A 19,234-nucleotide genomic window follows, 5' to 3' on the forward strand; every position below is an offset into this window, starting at 1 on the left:
GAAATAACAAGACATGCAGATGGAGCTGGATTTCCAAACTTAACCATGGCAGAGAAAATGGCGCATTCCTTTCTTTATTAGTTTTTGTGTCCTAACACTTAACGCAAATTAAAATTATTGGTGTGTTTGTTTTCGAGTAATATTGCCTTAATATTGCGGAACGGCTCTCGAAGGGCGCGAAGACAGCTTTTGAAAAATATCTTGACTCAAGTATTTATCGAAGAATAAAGATCTAAATTGAGTTCAAGTGAAGTAATACTGTACCAGATGTTTATTGAATCAATTGTTTCTACAATAACACACCACCCGCGTCTGCGCTGTCAAGAAAATGGCGCGAAACTATACACGAAAGCCGTGATTGGTCAATACCACTTTTTAGAGGTCGCTTCTGATTGGGCAACCAATAAACTGCTGGATTTCACTTGAATAGACATTTTCTTGATCATTATGAATAATTTTGCTACTAGTTATCGTCAAAGTTTTTATTTTTGCTGTACTGATAATTTTTGAAAAATTACTTCAATTAGGCACGACAAGGCAAGACAAGACAAGAAAGACAGAGGAGCTTTACATCAGGTAAATCAGCCAAACATACTAATGAAAAACAAAAAAAAAACAAAAAAAAAACAAAACACAAAACACAAAAAATATTGACCAAAAAAGGGGAAAAAAGACAGCCGAGAATCTAAACTTTGAATAACGGTGTATATTACTTATAGATAAAGCGCATTCTATCACCTCAATGCGCTGTGATAGAACACAAGGGAAAAAATATATATATATATAAATATATCACTAGAAAATTCCTCTTCATCCTCAGATAAAACATTTACAAATGCTTTTATATTAGACTAAAATGCTTTTAATTTTTCTTCAGTAGTTTGATATAAAAACATAGCAAAAATTATACTTTTCTTAGATGAATAAATTTTTCCCCTTTTTAAATCATAATTAAATAGCTTTCGCATCCAAACTGGAAAAAAATTATTTTCTGTTTATTTGACACCATATACTTACTTAATTTTTCGAAAAAAATTGTTTAAATTTTCGAGTTTGTTACAGCTGCAGATGTCTTGTTTGACATCCCCCCACCCCCCACCCTATTCCCCCTCGGGAATTTGAATTTAATAACAGGAAAGACATATGAATGGCGGCTATGTTTGTTGATATCACAAAGGACATTAAGGCTCATGTAGCGACATCAAAGATGACCGCCTTGTAGACCATTGTTTTAATTAGGTTCAGCTCATGTGAAGTTCGACTTTTGACCTGAGCCTTCTAGAGAAATCTTTTGTTAAACTCAACCAAGATTCCAGTGGTAGCTTGTTTCAAATTCTTTGGGTGCAACCACATGACTCAAAATCCCTTGAGATATACACACCTAATTTTAAAAACGTTGTCATCGCCAAAGGCAATAGGTCTTTCCGAAATGGAAATGGTTTCGTTGAATACAAAAAACATCGAATCAGTCTCATCACGAATGTCCATGTTGTTGACGAGAATAACAATAAGAAACACAAGTCATTCCAGCTATTCTTGGATCTTGGAATGACATATATCTTATCGCTTTTCGCGATGACAACGTTTTTTGAATTAGGTGTATACAGTCACCTGAAAAGCTATGAAGCTGAGGCCGACAAGGATTATGGGTAAATTCATTTTACACGTTTAACCGCTTGATAACTGTTCATGGACTCGCGAATCTTTTACCGGTTACAGTCTCACCTCTTCTGAGCATCATCGAGCTGCAGTTTGTATTAAAAAAGCTTTGTGTATATATGCTTTTTTGATATGAAAAGTTTCCCATGATGCTCAGTGATCTCAGCTTTCTAGGTTTTTGGTGACAAACTTTATTGAAATAAGTGTATATATGAAAGAAAAAGAAACAACCTGCCATCTTGGTTGATCTAACGAGAAAAACTAATGAGAAATCGGCTTTGTATAGTCAACCAACATGGCGGCTATGACGTGTGTGCACCTCAAGGATTCAAGAGGGTGCTCATGGTTTTATCTAAAATTAGTAGAAAACAGTTAACTGATATTTCTTTCTTTCTTTCTTTTTTTAGGTTAATATTATAACCATCGCTTATAAAATTATTACTTTTGGAAAAAATATAAATAATTTTATAAGCAATGGTTATAATATTCCCAAAACAAAACAAAAAAAACAAAAAAAAAAAAAAAAAAAAAAAAAGAAAGAAAGAAAAAAGGAAATACTGACATTCGAGCGAAAAATTAGTAGTTAAATGACAATTGGGTACTCCCACTGGCACCCTTATACAACGATCAACACATTTATTGTATAGGAAACAGGAAGGCCGCGAGTAGCTTCATAAGGCCTTGAATCGTAAAAACTAACCTACGCCCCCGATAGGTCATAGCTAACGAGTCACGCTGATTGAACAGGTGATATATTGCGACATACATGCCATTATGATTTATCCGTGCGGTATTCCGTAAAACGTGAACTGAATTAACCACGCTTGAACCAAAATCTGAGCTATGGAAGTAGTAGTATATCAAGTCCTAGCTACTTAGATTTATTATACGGGACGAGTTTGGCTTTAGAGAAGATATATTTATGACATAAGTATCCCGTCGTTGTGAAGCCAAACGTTGAAAATCAATGTTTTTTGAAGAAAACTCTTTTAAATCATCGAGATTTTTGATTTAGATAGTATATGTGACTTTCTAATGCATTTGAAAGCATTTGAAATTTTGAAAATGCACCCAAACTAGAAACCAAGGCTTTCAAGATGTCGCAGGGAACTGTGAAGGGGCGGACTATTGCTACAATCATATTAATCGAAGATAGAGAAAGCCTTTCTGTAAAGATCGTTAGACTCAAACTATTTGAATAATTCTTGGCCGCAGGGCAAGCTATATGTGATCGAACTAACTAAATGAGGATGAGACAAGGGCGAAAAAGGCTTTCCATTCCACTTAATTCATGATTAATCATCAATTGAAAATCACGTCTGATTATGGTATTAAAAGAACAAAAGCTTCAAGAAAGAGGGGGTGATTTACGAATATGTGCGTTTTACGATAAGACTATATTTCATCAGTTCTCATCTTATTTTCTTCAAGAGAAAAACGATGTAGAGTTGACGGATAATTGAAAATTTATTTGATTCATGGAAATGCACCTGCACCTGTTTTATTAAGATAGTTGTAGAGCCTTTCGTGCTAACTTTCACATCTTAAAACGACATCAATTTATACCTTTATCTCCAAGGCCACATAATATTTGTTATATACCAAAGGTCGAAGTCCATTTTTTTCGTACTATGATTTGGCGAAAGGATATCACGTGAACGTAAACAGGTTTTGAAGTTTCCCCGGCAACGGCTCTCAGCGTACAACAATATGTTGTTGACCGGTAATGACTGTACCGAAAGTGATTTTCACGGAAATGTAAGTTTTTCCAAATTTTACAAAATTGAATAATCAAATACGTAATCAAATATTTTTTTGTTTTCTTTGACATTTTGGTATATGACAAAACACTTATTGACGGGAACCTCGGGAAAGCAGTGTGTTTTGTGGTCCCTCGGCTTCGCTTCGTGAAACATCACCTTCTCGGGACCACGTCCAAAACACACTGTTTCCCTCGGTCCCAGTCTATAAGTGTTAAATATATGCCATTAACTGTATATCTCATATCAGTCAGTGCGGCGCGTAATATAGTTCTTCTTTTATTCGGTCTTCAAAAACAGCGGTTTGCATCAAATACGAAACTGGTGTATTGTTTTTGTCTAGCTCAGGAGGTTTAAATTTGGTCGGGAAACACAGGTGGCGTAGCGGTGAGATTACTCTTCTCTCACCAATGCGACCAGGTTTCAAGCCCCGTTGGGCTCGGTGTCGTGGAGTAGAGTTTGTTGGTTCTCTCCTGTACTTCCAGGGTTATTCTCCGGATTTATCAATTTTCTTCCCCACCCCTCCCCCCATAAATCAACTGAAACGAGGGCCACAGGCTTGCTTGCCGCTGGCTATTAAGTGCTACCCTCGCAAAAATAAGGACGGTATGCTAAGGAGTGATTCCGTCAGAGGTGGGGTAGGGATCCAGAGCAAAGTCTCTCTTCAGGAGTGGGGTGGGGTCCGTATAGTGAATTCAGGAAAATAGTCTCTTGCTAAAATCTCATGTTCGCTTCATTTCAGGGACACTTCAGTTTTGGATCTTGGTGTTTTTCTTCTGGCATAAAGAAAAAATCGGCAGGTCTTCACAAAATGTACGCAAGTAACACAATCATCTTGTCATGAAAGGTTAGCTCTAGCACTGTGCTAAAAGGAATAACGCATTCAACAGCTGAGCGTGACTTAACAGAATTCACTTAACACCTTGGTTGTATTACACTTGTGTAACGCATTTTACAAACGACAAACGAGCGTAATTTCGTTCTGTTACTCTGAGTAACGCATTCCACGACCAAGCTTTTGTTACGCTCTATTTCGGATTCTTTCATCGAGTGTGACTTAACAGGATTTGATAAGAAACAACTTCTTTGTGTTATTGTGAGTAACGCATTTCTCAACCAGGCGTGACTTGATCCATGGATTTTGCTATGAATACATCGGTTGCGTTACACTGTGAGTCCTGGTCACTGATCGATGACGTAGGCAAGATTGATGACTTCGTCATTACCATCGTCATCACGTGCATCATCAATGGACTATTCATTCTACCCGCGTTAATACTCAACGGTATTATAATTATCGCGATCATCAAGACTCCGTCACTACGCAACCCGTCAAACTGGTTGCTCAGCAACCTAATGTTTACTGACTTCTTAATGGGCTTTCTCGGGCAACCGCTGTACATAGTGATTAACATCTGGAGGGTACAAGGGGTGTTGTATGAACATTGTTCCACGGGAATTGCTGAACGCATTTTCACCAACATTCTCCCACTTTCACTCATGTTGACTCTCTCCGTTTCAAGCCTCGATCGATACCTCGCTATACGTCTAATGCTGCAGTACCGCACGACTATGACGTCATTCCGTGCCATAATCATAATAGTTACGCTCTGGGTGTTTGCTATGTTGTGCGGTTTATCACTATTTTTCATGGGACAGAAAGGTTTTGTGATATTACTAGCTATTATTTTTATGATTTGTTTGCTGGTTACCTTCGTTGCGTATTTCAAAGCTTTCCATGGGTTACGAAAGCACCAAACGCAGGTCAGTTCCCCTGACAATGTCTCCACTGTCTGCATCAATGTCAAGAAATACCATCGATCGTTCACTACGATGCTCTGTGTATTTCTACTCCAACTTCTATTCTACACACCAGACATCTGTGCAAAGTTTTTCTCTGTCGACCAAACTACGCCTAAATCTTCTTTGATTGCAACTTTGGTTTCTGATACCATAATGTATGCTAACGCGACTTTGAATCCCCTGTTTTTCCTTTGGAGAATGCGTGACGTGCGTCGAGCTTGTAAAAACTTGTATAAAAAAATATTCAGAAAATGAAGTAAGGTTTGATTGTAACCTTGGTTTCTGAAAATATTCAGAATATGAAATAAGGTTATTAACATTGGAAAATGTGTGATCTACGTCCAAGCTTGCAAAAACCTTTATAAGAAAATACTGAGAAAATGGAGCAAGATTATATACATTGCACAAGAATGGAAAGGCCAATATTCCAGGAGTGGAGAGTCTGTCCCAGTTTAACGATTTCCTTGGTCTCCAGCCAATCACAATAATAATGCACGAAAGACGTGCGTAATTTAAAAGACAGATACAAAGATGAGTGCATGAGATCAATTCTCATAATGATTGGCTCATTCAATAGAAAGAGTTACAAAAACTACGGTGCATTAGTCTCCTACGCAGGTCACTCCATATTATCAAATAACTGTTATAAACTTCGCGTTCTGATTGGTTGGGAGCGCGTGCTTTATGAGAGCACACAGCACACGCGCGCACTTTCAGTTGCGTCATTCTATCTAAAAATAACAGTTATTGTAATTTGTATTTCATAAAAGAAAAAAACTTGCTTGCTGTGATGTGTGTAGTATAAAGCACTTGGGGATTGGCAGAACAATTGAGAAGTGTCAAGAAGCACTCCTCTACGCGTCGTGCTTCTCCTAACACTTCTCTCGTGTTCTGCCAACCCCGCGTACTTTATACCTGTACAAGGCACGCGCTCGGGATTCCTGTGTTCAATTTGGCAGAGAGGAACTGGAATGAGAGAGAGAGAGAGAAAGAGAGAGAATGAATGCACCTTTATTTGAGGACGATAGTTTCATAAGTGTCATACACTTCTTTACATGAAAGTCGTACTTCATAAGAAAGAGATTTACATATAATATGTGATATATTTAAAAATGAATTAAATAATATGAACTATATATATAGCTATTAAAATGCATATAAATGATAAATATAAAGTGACTAGGTACTATCCGACTGCCAATTAGACAAATTCTTATTAAAAACTAACCTAGAGGATGAAGTTCGGATATGTGAAGGAATAGAATTCCATAATTTAGCTCCTCTGTAAGAGAAACTTTTTTAAAGGAATTCAGTCCTTGGAATGGTTTGAATTTCTAATTTATCTTCGATATTTCTCAATTTAGATTTATAAGCATTTGAATCCTTACTTTTTGAGAAAAGATCTTGTAAATAAGATGGAGTATTGTCATGCAAAATATCATACATCATGAGAGAAAGGCGCTTTTCGCGTCTTATAGCCAAGCGGTCCCAATTCAATTGTTGCAAGATGTCTGCTGACCTTATGTCATAGCCCTGAAAGGTTATGATTCGGGCAGCTCTGTTCTGCAACTTTTGAAGTCGGTCTGCTTGGCCTTTGTTTAAATTACTCCAAACAAGATCACAGTAATCAAATAACGGTTGAATAAGAGCCTTATACATAAGTATTAAGGTATCAAGAGGGACAAAATCTCTGGCTTGTTTTAAACCATTAATGGAAGAGCCAGTTTTCTTACATAAGTTTTCAATATGAACATCCCAAGTTAGGTTTTGATCTAAATACACACCAAGGTGTTTTGAAGAGGTTACCCTCTTTACCTCTTGATCCTTAATCATGATATGCGAAGAAATTCCCAAATTCGAAAGCTGAAAATTTGATCCAATTAACATATATTCAGATTTTACTACATTCAAACTCAGCTTATTAGCCAATAGCCAGTCACTGACACACAGTAAATCTAAATTCACTTTATCATAGAGTTCAGTAGTTGACTTTGATGTGTAACTAATTAGGGTGTCATCAGCATAAAGACGAGGCTGACTAATTTTGAGACAATGAGGCAAGTCATTAATATAAATTATAAACAGTAACGGACCTAAAATCGAGCCCTGTGGAACACCGCTCGTTACAGTTACTGGATTTGAGGTATAGGTTTCAATGGTACAGCATTGACTTCTATCAGTTAAGTGAGAACGAAAGAAATCTAATGCTACTCCACCAACCCCATAGTGCTTAAGTTTAGAAATTAGGATGTCATGTGAAACAGTATCAAAGGCTTTCGCTAAATCTAAGGAAACTACAAGGTTAGTTAAGCCACTATCCATGTTAGTATACCAATCATTTGTAGCTTCTAATAAAGCAGTAACAGTAGAATGTAAGGGTTGAAAGCCAGATTGATACTTAGTTAAGAGATTGAATTTATTAAAATAGGCATATAATTGGTCATAAGCTGCCCTCTCACAAATTTTAGATAAAATAGGGAGAATAGATATTGGCCTATAATTATTTGGATCATTACGATCCTTGGCCTTATGTAGAGGGATCACTTTAGCTCTTTTCCAAAGTGAAGGGAAAATTCCCTTAGCAAATGACGTATTTATGATATTAGCTATGATAGGAGCAATTATGGGAGCAGCTTCTTTTAAAAGCCGACAAGATATGTTGTCCAGTCCTGTGGCTTTATCTGTTGGCATATTGCTTAAAAACTTCAGAACTAAGTCACTAGAGATCTCCACAAAATTGAAATTAAATTCAACTGGTCTGAGGAAATCTTTGAAATCAATGATACCTCTCATTATCTCTGCGACCAGTGTATTGCCAATTCTGGAAAAATGACTATTCATTAAGTCGGCAATTTCTGCTGGGTCATTAAAAGTGCAATTGTTAATTTTTAATTCAGTGATGGAATTACTTGTAGAATTGCTTCTACCAGTAAGGTTATTTATTGTTTTCCACAGTGCTTTAGGATTTCCATAATTGTCTTTAATTCTAGAGTGATAGTAAGAAACTTTAGATTTCTTAATTTCGTTAGTAACCATGTTTCTAAAGCTCTTATACTCACTCCAGGATTGTTGATCACCAGATCTAATTGCTTGTCTCTTTAAATAATTTCTATGAATAATTAGCTGTCTGATATCTCCAGTGAGCCAAGGAGAGTGGTTATTTCTAACCCTACGTGTTCTCAAGGGAGCATGAGCCAACCAACTATATACACAGACTTAGAGTTCTCTTTTGTCAAGTCCACGGTATCAGGCTGGGAATTAGCAGACTCCTTGGGGACTGTACCATTAACGTTATTAGTCATATTAGTGCTGTTCTGCTTTGGCTTTTGATTCTTTTTCTTTTTCTTCTTTTTATTTTTGTTTACATTTTTGGATTGGTGATCCAGTTCGGACATAGTCGTTGTTGCTTCCTCATGCTGTATGAAATTATTTTCTTCTGTTGCTGCGACAATATTCGAGTCACGAAATTGATTAAACGGCATGGGACCAGGACCAAAACCTGTGGGACCAAAACCTTGTGCCGGAAAAGGAAAACATTGAGGAAAAGGTTCAGGACGTTGTAAAATCCTTAACGCTGTGACTAAACTTGATTTTTCACACTCGAGTTCCTGCACTGTTCTCCTTAAGCCAGTTATGCTTTCTCTTAATTGACCCACTTCTTCAGTAAGGCGAGAATTTTCTTCTTGTAATTTACAATTCAAATCATGAACCTCGTTGTTGTTGTTGTCATCTTCTTTATCTTTCCCGCCATTTTTTGAAAGTAAACGAATATCATCTTTAATCTTGTTTATGTCTTGTACGATTGACTCTAGGTCAGTTTTGAATTGTAAGCACTCACAGGGATTAGCAGACGAATCTATAGAAACATCTATGTTGCCATTTAATGTGTCATACGAAGAATTATCTTCGACATCTTTGGAAGCTTCTCTTTCCGCTTGACCGCCATCATTAGAAGTCGAGTCAGATTCAACTTTATCTTCTGCTTTAAGATAGTCAGAAAAAACCCTGTTGAGTCCTTGACTGCCGGATCCTTGAAGAAGGATTTTTCTTGTAGTCTGATATAGCTTTACAGTACAATCTGCTGCCTTAAAAGACTGCATTTTATGGTGTTTGTCCTCGTTGACTTCGGCTGCCAAAATCGATTCATCATCCAAAAGATCAAAAACTAATTTCTTCAAGGAATTAACATCTTTGGACCACAAAAAGTAGCTAGAATCACTATCGTAGGTTAAATACTTCTTAAAATTCGAATTATCCATAATTTGGAGTGCTATACTAACAGAAACTAGCAAATTTGCAAGAGCTTCGTGTTTTAAATGTGCACTCGTTGAACAGACAGACAGACAGGAGAGAGAGAGAGAGAGAGAGAGAGAGAGAGAGAGAGAGAGAGAGAGAGAGAGAGAGAGAGAGAGAGCTAGATAAATGGGCACTTTTGTAACCTAGAAAGGGCACTTTTGTAACTACATAGGGCATTTTTGTAACCTCATAGGGCACTTTGGTAACTACATAGGGCATTTTCGTAACTACATAGGGCATTTTTGTAACCTCATAGGGCACTTTGGTAACTACATAGGGCATTTTCGTAACTTCATAGGGCACTTTGGTAACTGTATAGGACATTTTTGTAACTTCATAGGGCACTTTGGTAACTGTATAGGGCACTTTTGAAACGACATAGGGTACTTTTGAAAATAACATTTTTAATTTCGTAATCATAGCTCTAAATGATACAAAAATGAATCAAATAATCTTTGAATCATATAATAACGCCTAATGAGTCATAATAATAGCGCCTGGGTTACTTGTCCAAATATATGAAAAACATATCGAGTAATTTTTAAACCATGCTATGAAATAACAATGGCTGCGTTTACTGTCAAAATACAATAACGAATCGAGTATTCTTTGAATCATATTCTAATATAACAACGCCTGGGTTCACTGTCAAAATATAACAACAATGAATAGTGTAATGTTTGAATCATATTCTTAAATAAAATCGCTTGGGTTTCTTGTCAAAATGTTACAACAATGGAATAATCTTTGAATCATATTCTAGCATAAAGCCTGGTTCACATATGATCGCAGACGATCGCTCGATCGCGGAATCCTCTCAACCGAGGATCTCAAATCGAAAGTTCACATATCGATCGCCGGCGATCTGTTGACACCTGAATCCGCGAATTATCACTCAACCGTAAAACAAAGTACATATATTCAACATAGACGACGGAGACGAAGTAGTATTGATCAGCGCGATATTCTACTCTCGTTAACCTTACTTAAACAAGGAATCGCTGGCAAATCAAAAAAGAAACGTTCGGATTTATGATTGTGAATATTTGAATACTTGAATAGTTATTTACTTGCCTATATAGCTTACAAACGTAAATTAGCATATACAATCGTGAGTTGATACTTTTGAACCAGTTATATCTGAAACAAATCTAAAAAGACATGTTTTTTGCTTGCGAAAATCAACACGTGTTTTATGCAAGGCAAAACTGAGAATTGTGGGACACTTACAATCTCACGATCGCAGAATTCTGTTCACATATAATCGAAAGTGATCGCAAACGATCGCAACCGATCGCAGGAATAGAACCCGATTCTATTCCTTCGATCGTCTGCGATGGCGATCGCACATAATCGCATACGATCGCAGAGCTGTTCACATATAATCGCACTCGATCGCCAGCGTCTGCGATCGTCTGCGATCACGTGTAAATCAGGATTAAGAGTTTTCTTCTTGTCAAAAAACTTCAACAGTGCCTAAGTAACAGTTATTTCCTCTCTTAATAGTTTTTTTTTTTTTCCTTGATAAGAAACAAACTCAACAACGATGAACAAATATCATGTTAAAATAGTTTTAAACTAAGTTGTGTCAGTTGGGAGAGGAGCCTATTCAGCGAAGCATGCAAAACTGTAAACTGAAGGTGTCTTCATGATAGTTTTGATTCATCAGCTTTTTAATTATAAATTAAGCCAAGCTTTCGAACATCTTGCTCTTCATCAGGGCAAACGGTTGTGACAATTTTCACTAGAAACACGCAACATAACAATGTGCGCGTGTTACAGTCAAATGTATCCGTTGTTAGGAGCGCGCGTGTTACGAAGGGATAATTAATTGCGCGCGCTATTTTTTGGGCTATTAAGATACAATTTTAATTGTCTATCAAGCTACGATAGCTATCAGGTAAAGTTCTTGCACTATCTCTATTAAAGAGAGCATGCGATTCACTAGCAATCTTCCATGCCTCCAACCATTTCCTCTGTGTGCCATCGTTCTTCTTTATGAACTACAGAACAACCAAGGCAACCAATGCTGTGGCCAGTCTTCATGGCGTGCTGTGCTAGAGCTGAAGAGCAAGATGCTCGAAAGCTTGGCTTAATTTATAATTAAAAAGCTGATGAATCAAAACTATCACGAATCTCAACTCGCCTTACAAACTCTTATTGGATGGTGGTGCATGACTTATTTCGTCTGGCGTCTTTTCATTCTTCTTTCATACTTAACCCGATTTAAGAGCTGTTCAGATGTGAATTTCTCCAGCATTATCTTTCCCGACTCGGTTTTCTCCAGATGGTTGCTGATGCGTATTTTCGAGATGGGACCAAAAGCGATGATGTCGCGACAAGCTTTCTGAATTATAAAGATTTCTCCAGTTGAAAATATGCCATGCCCCTGACTGCCTTCAGTAGTTGGGTAAACCACGCTGACGGAAAAGGCGCTTGCAGCTTCATCTTAGTCATCATCAGTACCATCTATCCTTTCCATTTTATCTCTGATGTTTTCTGTCTCCACGGGAACACAGTCGCAAGAGTCGTCTAGCTGTGTTTTGCAGCGCCATTCTGATCTAACTCTGTCATAAACCCTTCTCGGTCTGAGGCCTTTCAGGATTTCATTTTTTTCGATTTTATTTCTTACATCATCCATGGATATTGATTTTGCAATGATCTCTGCTTGAAAAATCCTCCTTATTTCTTTTAGTTCTTTGTTGCTGAAACGAAAAGGTCGATGTTCGTCATCGTTGGTTTCTACTTTCTTTCCACTACTGTCGTGGGTGTCTATGGAGGTTTCCATGGAGGTAACCGCTGCAGTCTCTTGAAGCTTTCTCTCGTCTGGGACATCCCTCATCGATTTTGAAAGTTCTTTAGATGCTCTTGCTGCCACCTTTTTCTTGTTTCTTAGTCGATAGTATTTCGTCTGCGTTTGGACTCGATGACCCATCAAGTCTGCGAGGTCAGAGCTCATGCCAGCTTCTGTGTTATCGCAAGTGACAGTTACAGCAGCCTTTCGCATTGCTGTGGCAGAAACTACCCCTTCTAACCCCGCCTTCTTCCAAACGGATTTTACACACATTGTTATCTGGCCGGACGTCATCTTCTCTCCATTCCATGACAAAAACAACTGCGAAGCATTAGCTGCGTTTGGTAAGCAGGACCTTACAATTCTCAAAAATATATTAACCCAGCTGTGTAACGTGGGGTTAAAAACTACTTGAGCTGGTCCATGTATATGAACTGTTTTGTGCTCAAAAACGTCGACAACTATCTGGTCTTGTTCTTTTTGTCCGCGCTCAAATTCTGTGAGCTGCATGTTGGCTATTACTCCAGATCTGTGAGCATTATTAAAACTGATTTCTGTCATCAAAAAATCGCGTATAAGTGTGTACACATGCTGGGTGATTTCGATATTGTGTGCACCCGACAGTTTTCCAAGATATGAAATAGCCTGTCTTACTGCTTCGCTTCTTTCGAATTCTTTTACCTTATCAGGTGTTATCAGGGAGTCAAAATCCTCTTCGGCTTTCTTCCACATTCTTTTACCAGTGACCTTTTTGTACGAGCTATTCCACCGTATGACCTTCTCTTTTAACGATTGAAGCAATTTGTTGTCAAATGGTACTTCTTCAGGTTCTTCCGAAATTAGAAAATCATAAAAATGACGCAAACTTGTGAGATAAGACTTAATGGTGCCTGGATGAAATTTTGACTCAGCATATTGATGCAGAAACTTATTTCTTACCGCTTGTTTGTCTAAAAGCAATGTTAAATTCTGTTTTACGGGATCTTTTTCAATGATAAACAGAATCTTTTCCACTTGCCTACTATGCTGGTTAGCTGTTTTTTCTTCTTTATGTCCCCCGTCAGCAGAATGAAGCCAGTACGAAAATTCTGATAGCACAGCCCTTACGGAAGCTGGTGTGTCTTGGATTGAATCTTTATCAGCATTATTGACGATATGTTCATCAATGTCATTATTTGCATTTTCTTCTTCTCCTTCTAAGACTAATTCATCGTCAACTTCTAGTGATAATTTGCTTGCTTCTGGTTCCATATCATTTCTCTCGTCTACGTCTGGTTCCATATCATTTCTCTCGTCTACTTCTGGTTGCATATCGTCTTTCTCGTTTAATTCAGGTCTCACATCATCTTCTCGTGCCTCGGGGCAGCGAGTTTTCTTTACAAGGACACATTTGGGGTTTTTAATGGCAGTACGTAGCATCTCAGAATACTCTTTTGATTTACTGTTTACTTTGTGTACGTTTTTCAAGTGCTGAGGAAGACGAAGAACTATTGACATACATCCAGGAATCGGACATAGTCTTCTGGTATGGTAGTCTTTACGATTCTCTTGTTTGTTGCCGACAGCTTTTGGGTTTGTTTGAAGGAGTTTTTCTTTATAAGTATACTTCTTACGAAGACCATATCTGGTAGCAGCTTTCCGTGCTTTTTCTTTCTCCCACTTATGCACACTTACGAGATGTCTTGGAATGTGTATAACTGATGCCTTGCATCCTGGATGTGGACATTGCTTTTTTAAGCGGCTGCCTTCTGTTTTCATCTTCTTTTCCTTGTTACTACAGTCTTCTTTTTCTTATTCTTCTTTCCTTTTTTGGTTTTCAAGTTTATGTTCCTTGTCGCTGTAGCTTTCGCCGTCTCCTCCACTGTCCCATTCCTCTTCATTTCTATACTCATCCTCTTCGTCGCCTTCACATTCGCCCTCTTCTTCATCATTCTCTTCATCTTGGTCACCATCACTGTCGTCGTATTCGCCATCCTCAGCTCTCTCAACCCGAGCATTTTCCTTAAATTGCTCTTGAAACGCTTTCCATTCCTCTTTGATTAGCACTAGCTTATCTTCGCACTAGAAAAAAAGAACCCAAAACAAATAAATAGAGTGTTATGATTAACTAAACAAATAACTATGAAGAATAATTAAGGACGTTTGCGGGCATTGTTTGCGCGCATCATTTCTGCGCATGAATTTAGAGCGCACGCGCTCATCGTGATAATGTCATTCTAATGTTTTGCTGGGCAAAATATCAAAAAATGAAGATTTTCATTTCTTCAAACACATATCTATAAAAACCGCATCCAGTAGAACTGCATATATCGACTGAAGAGCACAAGAGGGCACAAACTAGGTGCACAAAGTTGTCTGGGGGTGCACACCACAACCGAAGGGCACAAAATAGGAGCAAAACGTTGCTCGAGGAGGGTGCGCGTATCCCTCCCTTGGATCCGCCCCTGAAAAAGGCGATCCATTCAAAATAAGTTCAGCCTAAACTAATTAATGGTTTATCTCCTTAATTACACCTCATATTTCTTTACAAAGAAAGAATCGTTATATACCTACCCTTTTAACACGTTCCAAGTCACCTCGTTTTTTCGCTGTAACCTTTGAGGTTAGAATGTCTCTCACACGTGCCTCATAAGCAAAACGTGATTTACTTAGTTGTGGATCCATATCTCTGAGCCAAACAAACAAATGAACAAACAATTATCTTTTTTATGCTTTACTATGCCTTAGTATACTCTTATCTTTACTGTTTCAATATTACCTGGGGCTCTACTTATCGAACCAATCTATGTCGATTGAAAATATTACAGAAACGCATAGTAAGAATCATTACCAACTCTAGCTTTGATGCACATACTTCTCCTTTGTTTTCTCAAAATAATATATTAAGACTTAGTATAGATGATACACATACGGTGGCCATATCGACAGCATACGTTTTATTCAGATTATTCAGATTAACTTGCGATCGCGACTTATTAACTGTAAATTCACATGTAGAAACAACCAGGGTTCGTGCTGAATTCAAAGGTACCCAAAAATGATTTACTTACCCTTTCCAACTCGACACTGGGACCATCCGCCATCTTGCGCTAGACGTATGCGCGTCTTTCGCAAGTTAATAAGTCGCGATCTGAATCAAATCTATGATGTCGATATGGCCCTTCTGGGCCACCGTATATACACTCCCTTCAGCTAGGTTTATTTATGTATTCCATTGAAAAAAAGATATTTCTTAACGTTTTTCTTAGGATGTTCTCAAAAAAATGTCAATTTCACTCCTTTCCCACTAGACAATGTAAGAACTTTAGACCAATTTTTTGTAGAACAAATATCAAACAATTCACAGTTGCTAGTCAGGGACCAAAAGTTTGGGACTCCCTGCCTTACCAGGTAAGATCATCACCCTCATATATATTTATATACAGCCATTTACAAAAATTATGGCCGTTTCAAATATAAATACAAGTATATCGAAAGTATATCAGACAGGGTGAGATATCTTTCTTGATATTTTTTTAGGAAAGCCCTAATGATAGACAACTCGAAAAGAATATAAGGGGGGCTATCCCATAATTTTTGATATGAATTGATATATTAGTATATATATTGGAAGCGGCCATAATTTTAGCAAATGGCTGTATATATTTATCTATATATATCAAAATCCTTCTTTCATTATGCATTCTTGCAATTCAATTTACATAATTATCTTTTATATTCTTCTTATTCAATTTTCTCAATAGTAATCACTTGGATGGAATAATGATTAAATAAAAATGATTGATTGATTGATTTAATTAGTAAAAACAAGTACTGACAATATTGTTTTGAATTTTTAAGATTTTTCATCACGAAGTTCTATGCAATTCATAGACATGTTTTTTTTTTAGTTCATTATGTTAGTTGTCATTGTTTAAAGAAATGAGCCAGCTTGAAAATTCTAATTCTTGAAATTTCTTGAAAATTCTATAAAAAAAGATTTTCGCAAAAGAAACCAACAATTTAGAATATATAATGTCTGAGAACATCAAATGTTTTAATCTGTAAGCAATCGAAAAACCAGTAAGATTGAAAAAATATAAATCCACGAAATGAAAAACGTTAAGCTTCCTTTCGTTATAGTATCAAAATGTTAGTGATTTAATTCACTACTAACAATTTTCCAGCAGGTTTCGAATCATGAAGGGAGTGTTGTTTAAATACTCATTTGCTATTTTCTTTCTAAAATGATTTTAAACATATTTATACTCAAAAGAAAGCTTAATTCTCGAAAACATTCACAAAGAGTTTCAAAGAAAATTTGTAATTCTTACCAACGACATTTTAGGCCCCGTTTTTATTTCGAAATAATATTGTCTCGGAGTTTAAATTTGAATTAAAATGACGACTTAACTTATTGATCAACATATCCCTAATATAAAACATTGATAAATGCATGGTTAATAAAGATATTGAATTTTTATACTCACCAAATCAGCAGCGATAGATCATCACTACTTGATCTGTATGTAGACGTTTTCAACCGTCACCTCATTTGAATTTGCTTGTTTTTGTCACGTGACTATTCCAATTCTACTAGACTGCGGTTACTCTGTGGTGTGCATGTATGCGCTGTTTTTAAAGTAGACAAAGGTCGATTCTTTTTTGTATTTGAGGGAAAATGTTCGGGAAATCTTTTATTTGTAGTTAGAAGAAATGGAAGGCAGCGAAATTAGTTTTTTCTTTTCTGTCCTTTTCCCTTTTTGTTAGCACTTTGAAGGCTTAATAAGGGTTGGGGTCATATGTCCATGAATTGGAAGTTGAATCACTTGGTCTATGATTGAAATTAAATTATTATCATTTAAAGTAACTGAACCTACATGTTAGATGTATAAAACATGTAAAGTGTTATTGACTACCATTCCAACCCAACTGAGTTACAAAAATGCCCTATATGTAAACTGTGATCATAATATTTACTTAAAAAATTAAAAGAAATGTAAGTTGACTAGTGAAATAACTTGTTTTAGTTATTGCGTTACCATTAGATAACAAAGAAGGGGAATTAATCTTAAATGTAGGCTTTTTTTTTGCATTTTCTAGTATGATAAAAAAAAGGGCACTTTTGCACCATTTGCCTTTCGAAGAAAATTTTGGCTAAAAAGATAACACAGAAGCAATTTTTCTTTCTGAAAAAACCGCTAAAGGTAGACGATGCTGCATCCTAACATATCACGAAGTTTTATGGATATTGGTTTATGTGCACTAGTAGAAAAACGCTTTCATTTTAAAAATAAGCTAATTTTGAATCGCACTTTTGGACACCAACTCAAATGACACCTTAAGTGTAATAAACTCAAAGCATTTTTTTAACCCAAAATTTTCTCCAAAATAAAAAAACGTTGGCTGAAGAGTGAATCTTAATGAGCTCAGTCATCAGCCATATATCCATCATCAACCGTAACGAAGGCTTTTTACCACTCAGGCATTAACAAAACCACTGCAAAGGCACTTTAGTAACAATTTCTGGACAAAACCTGATATATATAAGGGAAGGAAAAAAGATGTGAAGCTATAATTTTGTTACCATCTTGCATTTTCTTTGCACTTGATCGCTTTATGAAATTGGGGATTAAATTAAAAATTTAAAGATGAAAAGTGAAAGAGAGAAAAATATGTGACAAAAGTTCCCTACGTTAGATCTAGAGAGAGAGAGAGAGAGAGAGAGAGAGAGAGAGAGAGAGAGAGAGAGAGAGAGAGAGAGAGATGTCTTTTATTTAATCTCGGGAAATTTCATCAATGTACAAATTGGTTTTCATGAAAACCGAGTTCATAGGTAATATATATAAAAAATTAATAATAACGTTAAGAATATATAGACAGATTTATGAAATAAATTCTCATCTACCCCCCAAAAATATTATAGTAATTAAAGTGTTAAGGACCAACAGACGAAAGATTCCTCTTAAAAGATTTTAAATTATTGGACAGTCTGACACTTTGGGGTAACGAGTTCCACACTTTTGCACCGTCATAAGAGAGAGCTCTTTTTAAAAACTCAGTGCTGGGTTTCGGTAACTTTAAGCACTTCTCTCTACCACGAAGATCGTAGGTATTTTCTTGAAAATAAAAGAGTTCCCTTACAGATTTTGGTGCAAGTGCATTTAAAGTCTTAAACATCATTATTGCTTTATGCTCCTTTCTTCTTCTTTGTAAGCTTTTCCAGCCTAAAGAAGTTAAAATATCACTAGATCTGACATCGTAGCTGCTTTTTGTTATTATTCTTGCAGCTCTATTTTGCATTTTTTGCAATCTTTCAGCAGACGTTACTGGTAAATTATCCCATACCACGTCACAATAGTCAAACCAAGGTAAAACGAGAGCCTCATATATGGTAATAGCTGTCTCCAAGGGGATGTAATCGCGGACTCGTCTTATGCCACTCAATCCAGAAGATATTTTTTTACAAATGTAATCAATATGAGCAGCCCAAGACACCCGTTCGTCAATCACAACACCCAGAGTTTTTGCTGTAGAGACTCTAGTAATTGGTTTGCTATTTAAATATATGTGTGGTTCGGAGGTAATTTTTTTCAATTTATCGTCAGAAGCAATAAACATGTGCTCTGTTTTAGCTGAATTTAAGCTAAGTTTGTTAGCTTTCAACCAGTTATGAATATTGGAAATATCAGCGTTCACCTCGTCAAATAGAGTCTTTTGTGATGTGCCACAAGTGGTGAGACTTGTGTTGTGGTGAGAGAGAGAGAGAGAGAGAGAGAGAGAGAGAGAGAGAGAGAGAGAGAGAGAGAGAGAGAGAGAGAGAGAGAGAGAGAGAGAGAGAGAGAGAGAGTTAGAAGAAAAGACTACGTTTATCAGAAATGTACCAAACAATGTAAACAAGCTATAATTTTGAAAAGTTATCCTCGGTCTACTCTGACAATGA

The 19,234-nt window shown here is 36.7% G+C and overlaps 3 protein-coding genes across 3 annotated transcripts; 1 reads left to right on the plus strand and 2 right to left on the minus strand.

The window, feature by feature from the left end:
- Positions 1-422: 422 nt before the first annotated feature.
- LOC116307615 (adrenocorticotropic hormone receptor-like) lies at positions 423-6,335 on the plus strand. The gene is made up of 2 exons (XM_031717884.2): positions 423-576; positions 4,162-6,335. The coding sequence occupies exon 2, from the start codon at positions 4,554-4,556 to the stop codon at positions 5,475-5,477; it is 924 nt and encodes a 307-aa protein (XP_031573744.2). The 5' UTR covers positions 423-576; positions 4,162-4,553; the 3' UTR covers positions 5,478-6,335.
- Positions 6,336-11,423: 5,088 nt separating this feature from the next.
- Positions 11,424-14,070, minus strand: LOC116289014 (uncharacterized). Its single transcript, XM_089026334.1, has 2 exons — positions 11,969-14,070; positions 11,424-11,938 (listed from the first exon to the last, which is right to left on the minus strand). The coding sequence occupies exons 1-2, from the start codon at positions 14,068-14,070 to the stop codon at positions 11,698-11,700; spliced, it is 2,343 nt and encodes a 780-aa protein (XP_088882460.1). The 3' UTR covers positions 11,424-11,697.
- Positions 14,071-14,103: 33 nt separating this feature from the next.
- On the minus strand, positions 14,104-15,137 carry LOC148914115 (uncharacterized). Its single transcript, XM_089041013.1, has 2 exons — positions 14,866-15,137; positions 14,104-14,373 (listed from the first exon to the last, which is right to left on the minus strand). Exons 1-2 carry the CDS (start codon positions 14,974-14,976, stop codon positions 14,104-14,106), a joined length of 381 nt encoding a protein of 126 aa, XP_088897139.1. The 5' UTR covers positions 14,977-15,137.
- Between the last annotated feature and the right edge of the window lie 4,097 nt (positions 15,138-19,234).

The sequence above is a fragment of the Actinia tenebrosa genome, unplaced genomic scaffold (genome assembly GCF_029948245.1).
Source record: "Actinia tenebrosa isolate PJP-AT-01 unplaced genomic scaffold, QUT_ActTen_1.0 PGA_scaffold0__85_contigs__length_37466705, whole genome shotgun sequence".
NCBI classification, from domain to species: domain Eukaryota; kingdom Metazoa; phylum Cnidaria; class Anthozoa; order Actiniaria; family Actiniidae; genus Actinia; species Actinia tenebrosa.

Coding starts and splice junctions, on each gene's coding strand:
- LOC116307615 (XM_031717884.2), top strand. CDS start 4,554: ATGGATTTTGCTATGAATACATCGGTTGCGTTACACTGTGAGTCCTGG.
- LOC116289014 (XM_089026334.1), bottom strand. CDS start 14,070: ATGAAAACAGAAGGCAGCCGCTTAAAAAAGCAATGTCCACATCCAGGA. Junction 11,939..11,968: donor GATGGTACTGATGATGACTA/AGATGAAGCTGC, acceptor CTTTTCCGTCAG/CGTGGTTTACCCAACTACTG.
- LOC148914115 (XM_089041013.1), bottom strand. CDS start 14,976: ATGGATCCACAACTAAGTAAATCACGTTTTGCTTATGAGGCACGTGTG. Junction 14,374..14,865: donor ACTTGGAACGTGTTAAAAGG/GTAGGTATATAA, acceptor CTTTTTTTCTAG/TGCGAAGATAAGCTAGTGCT.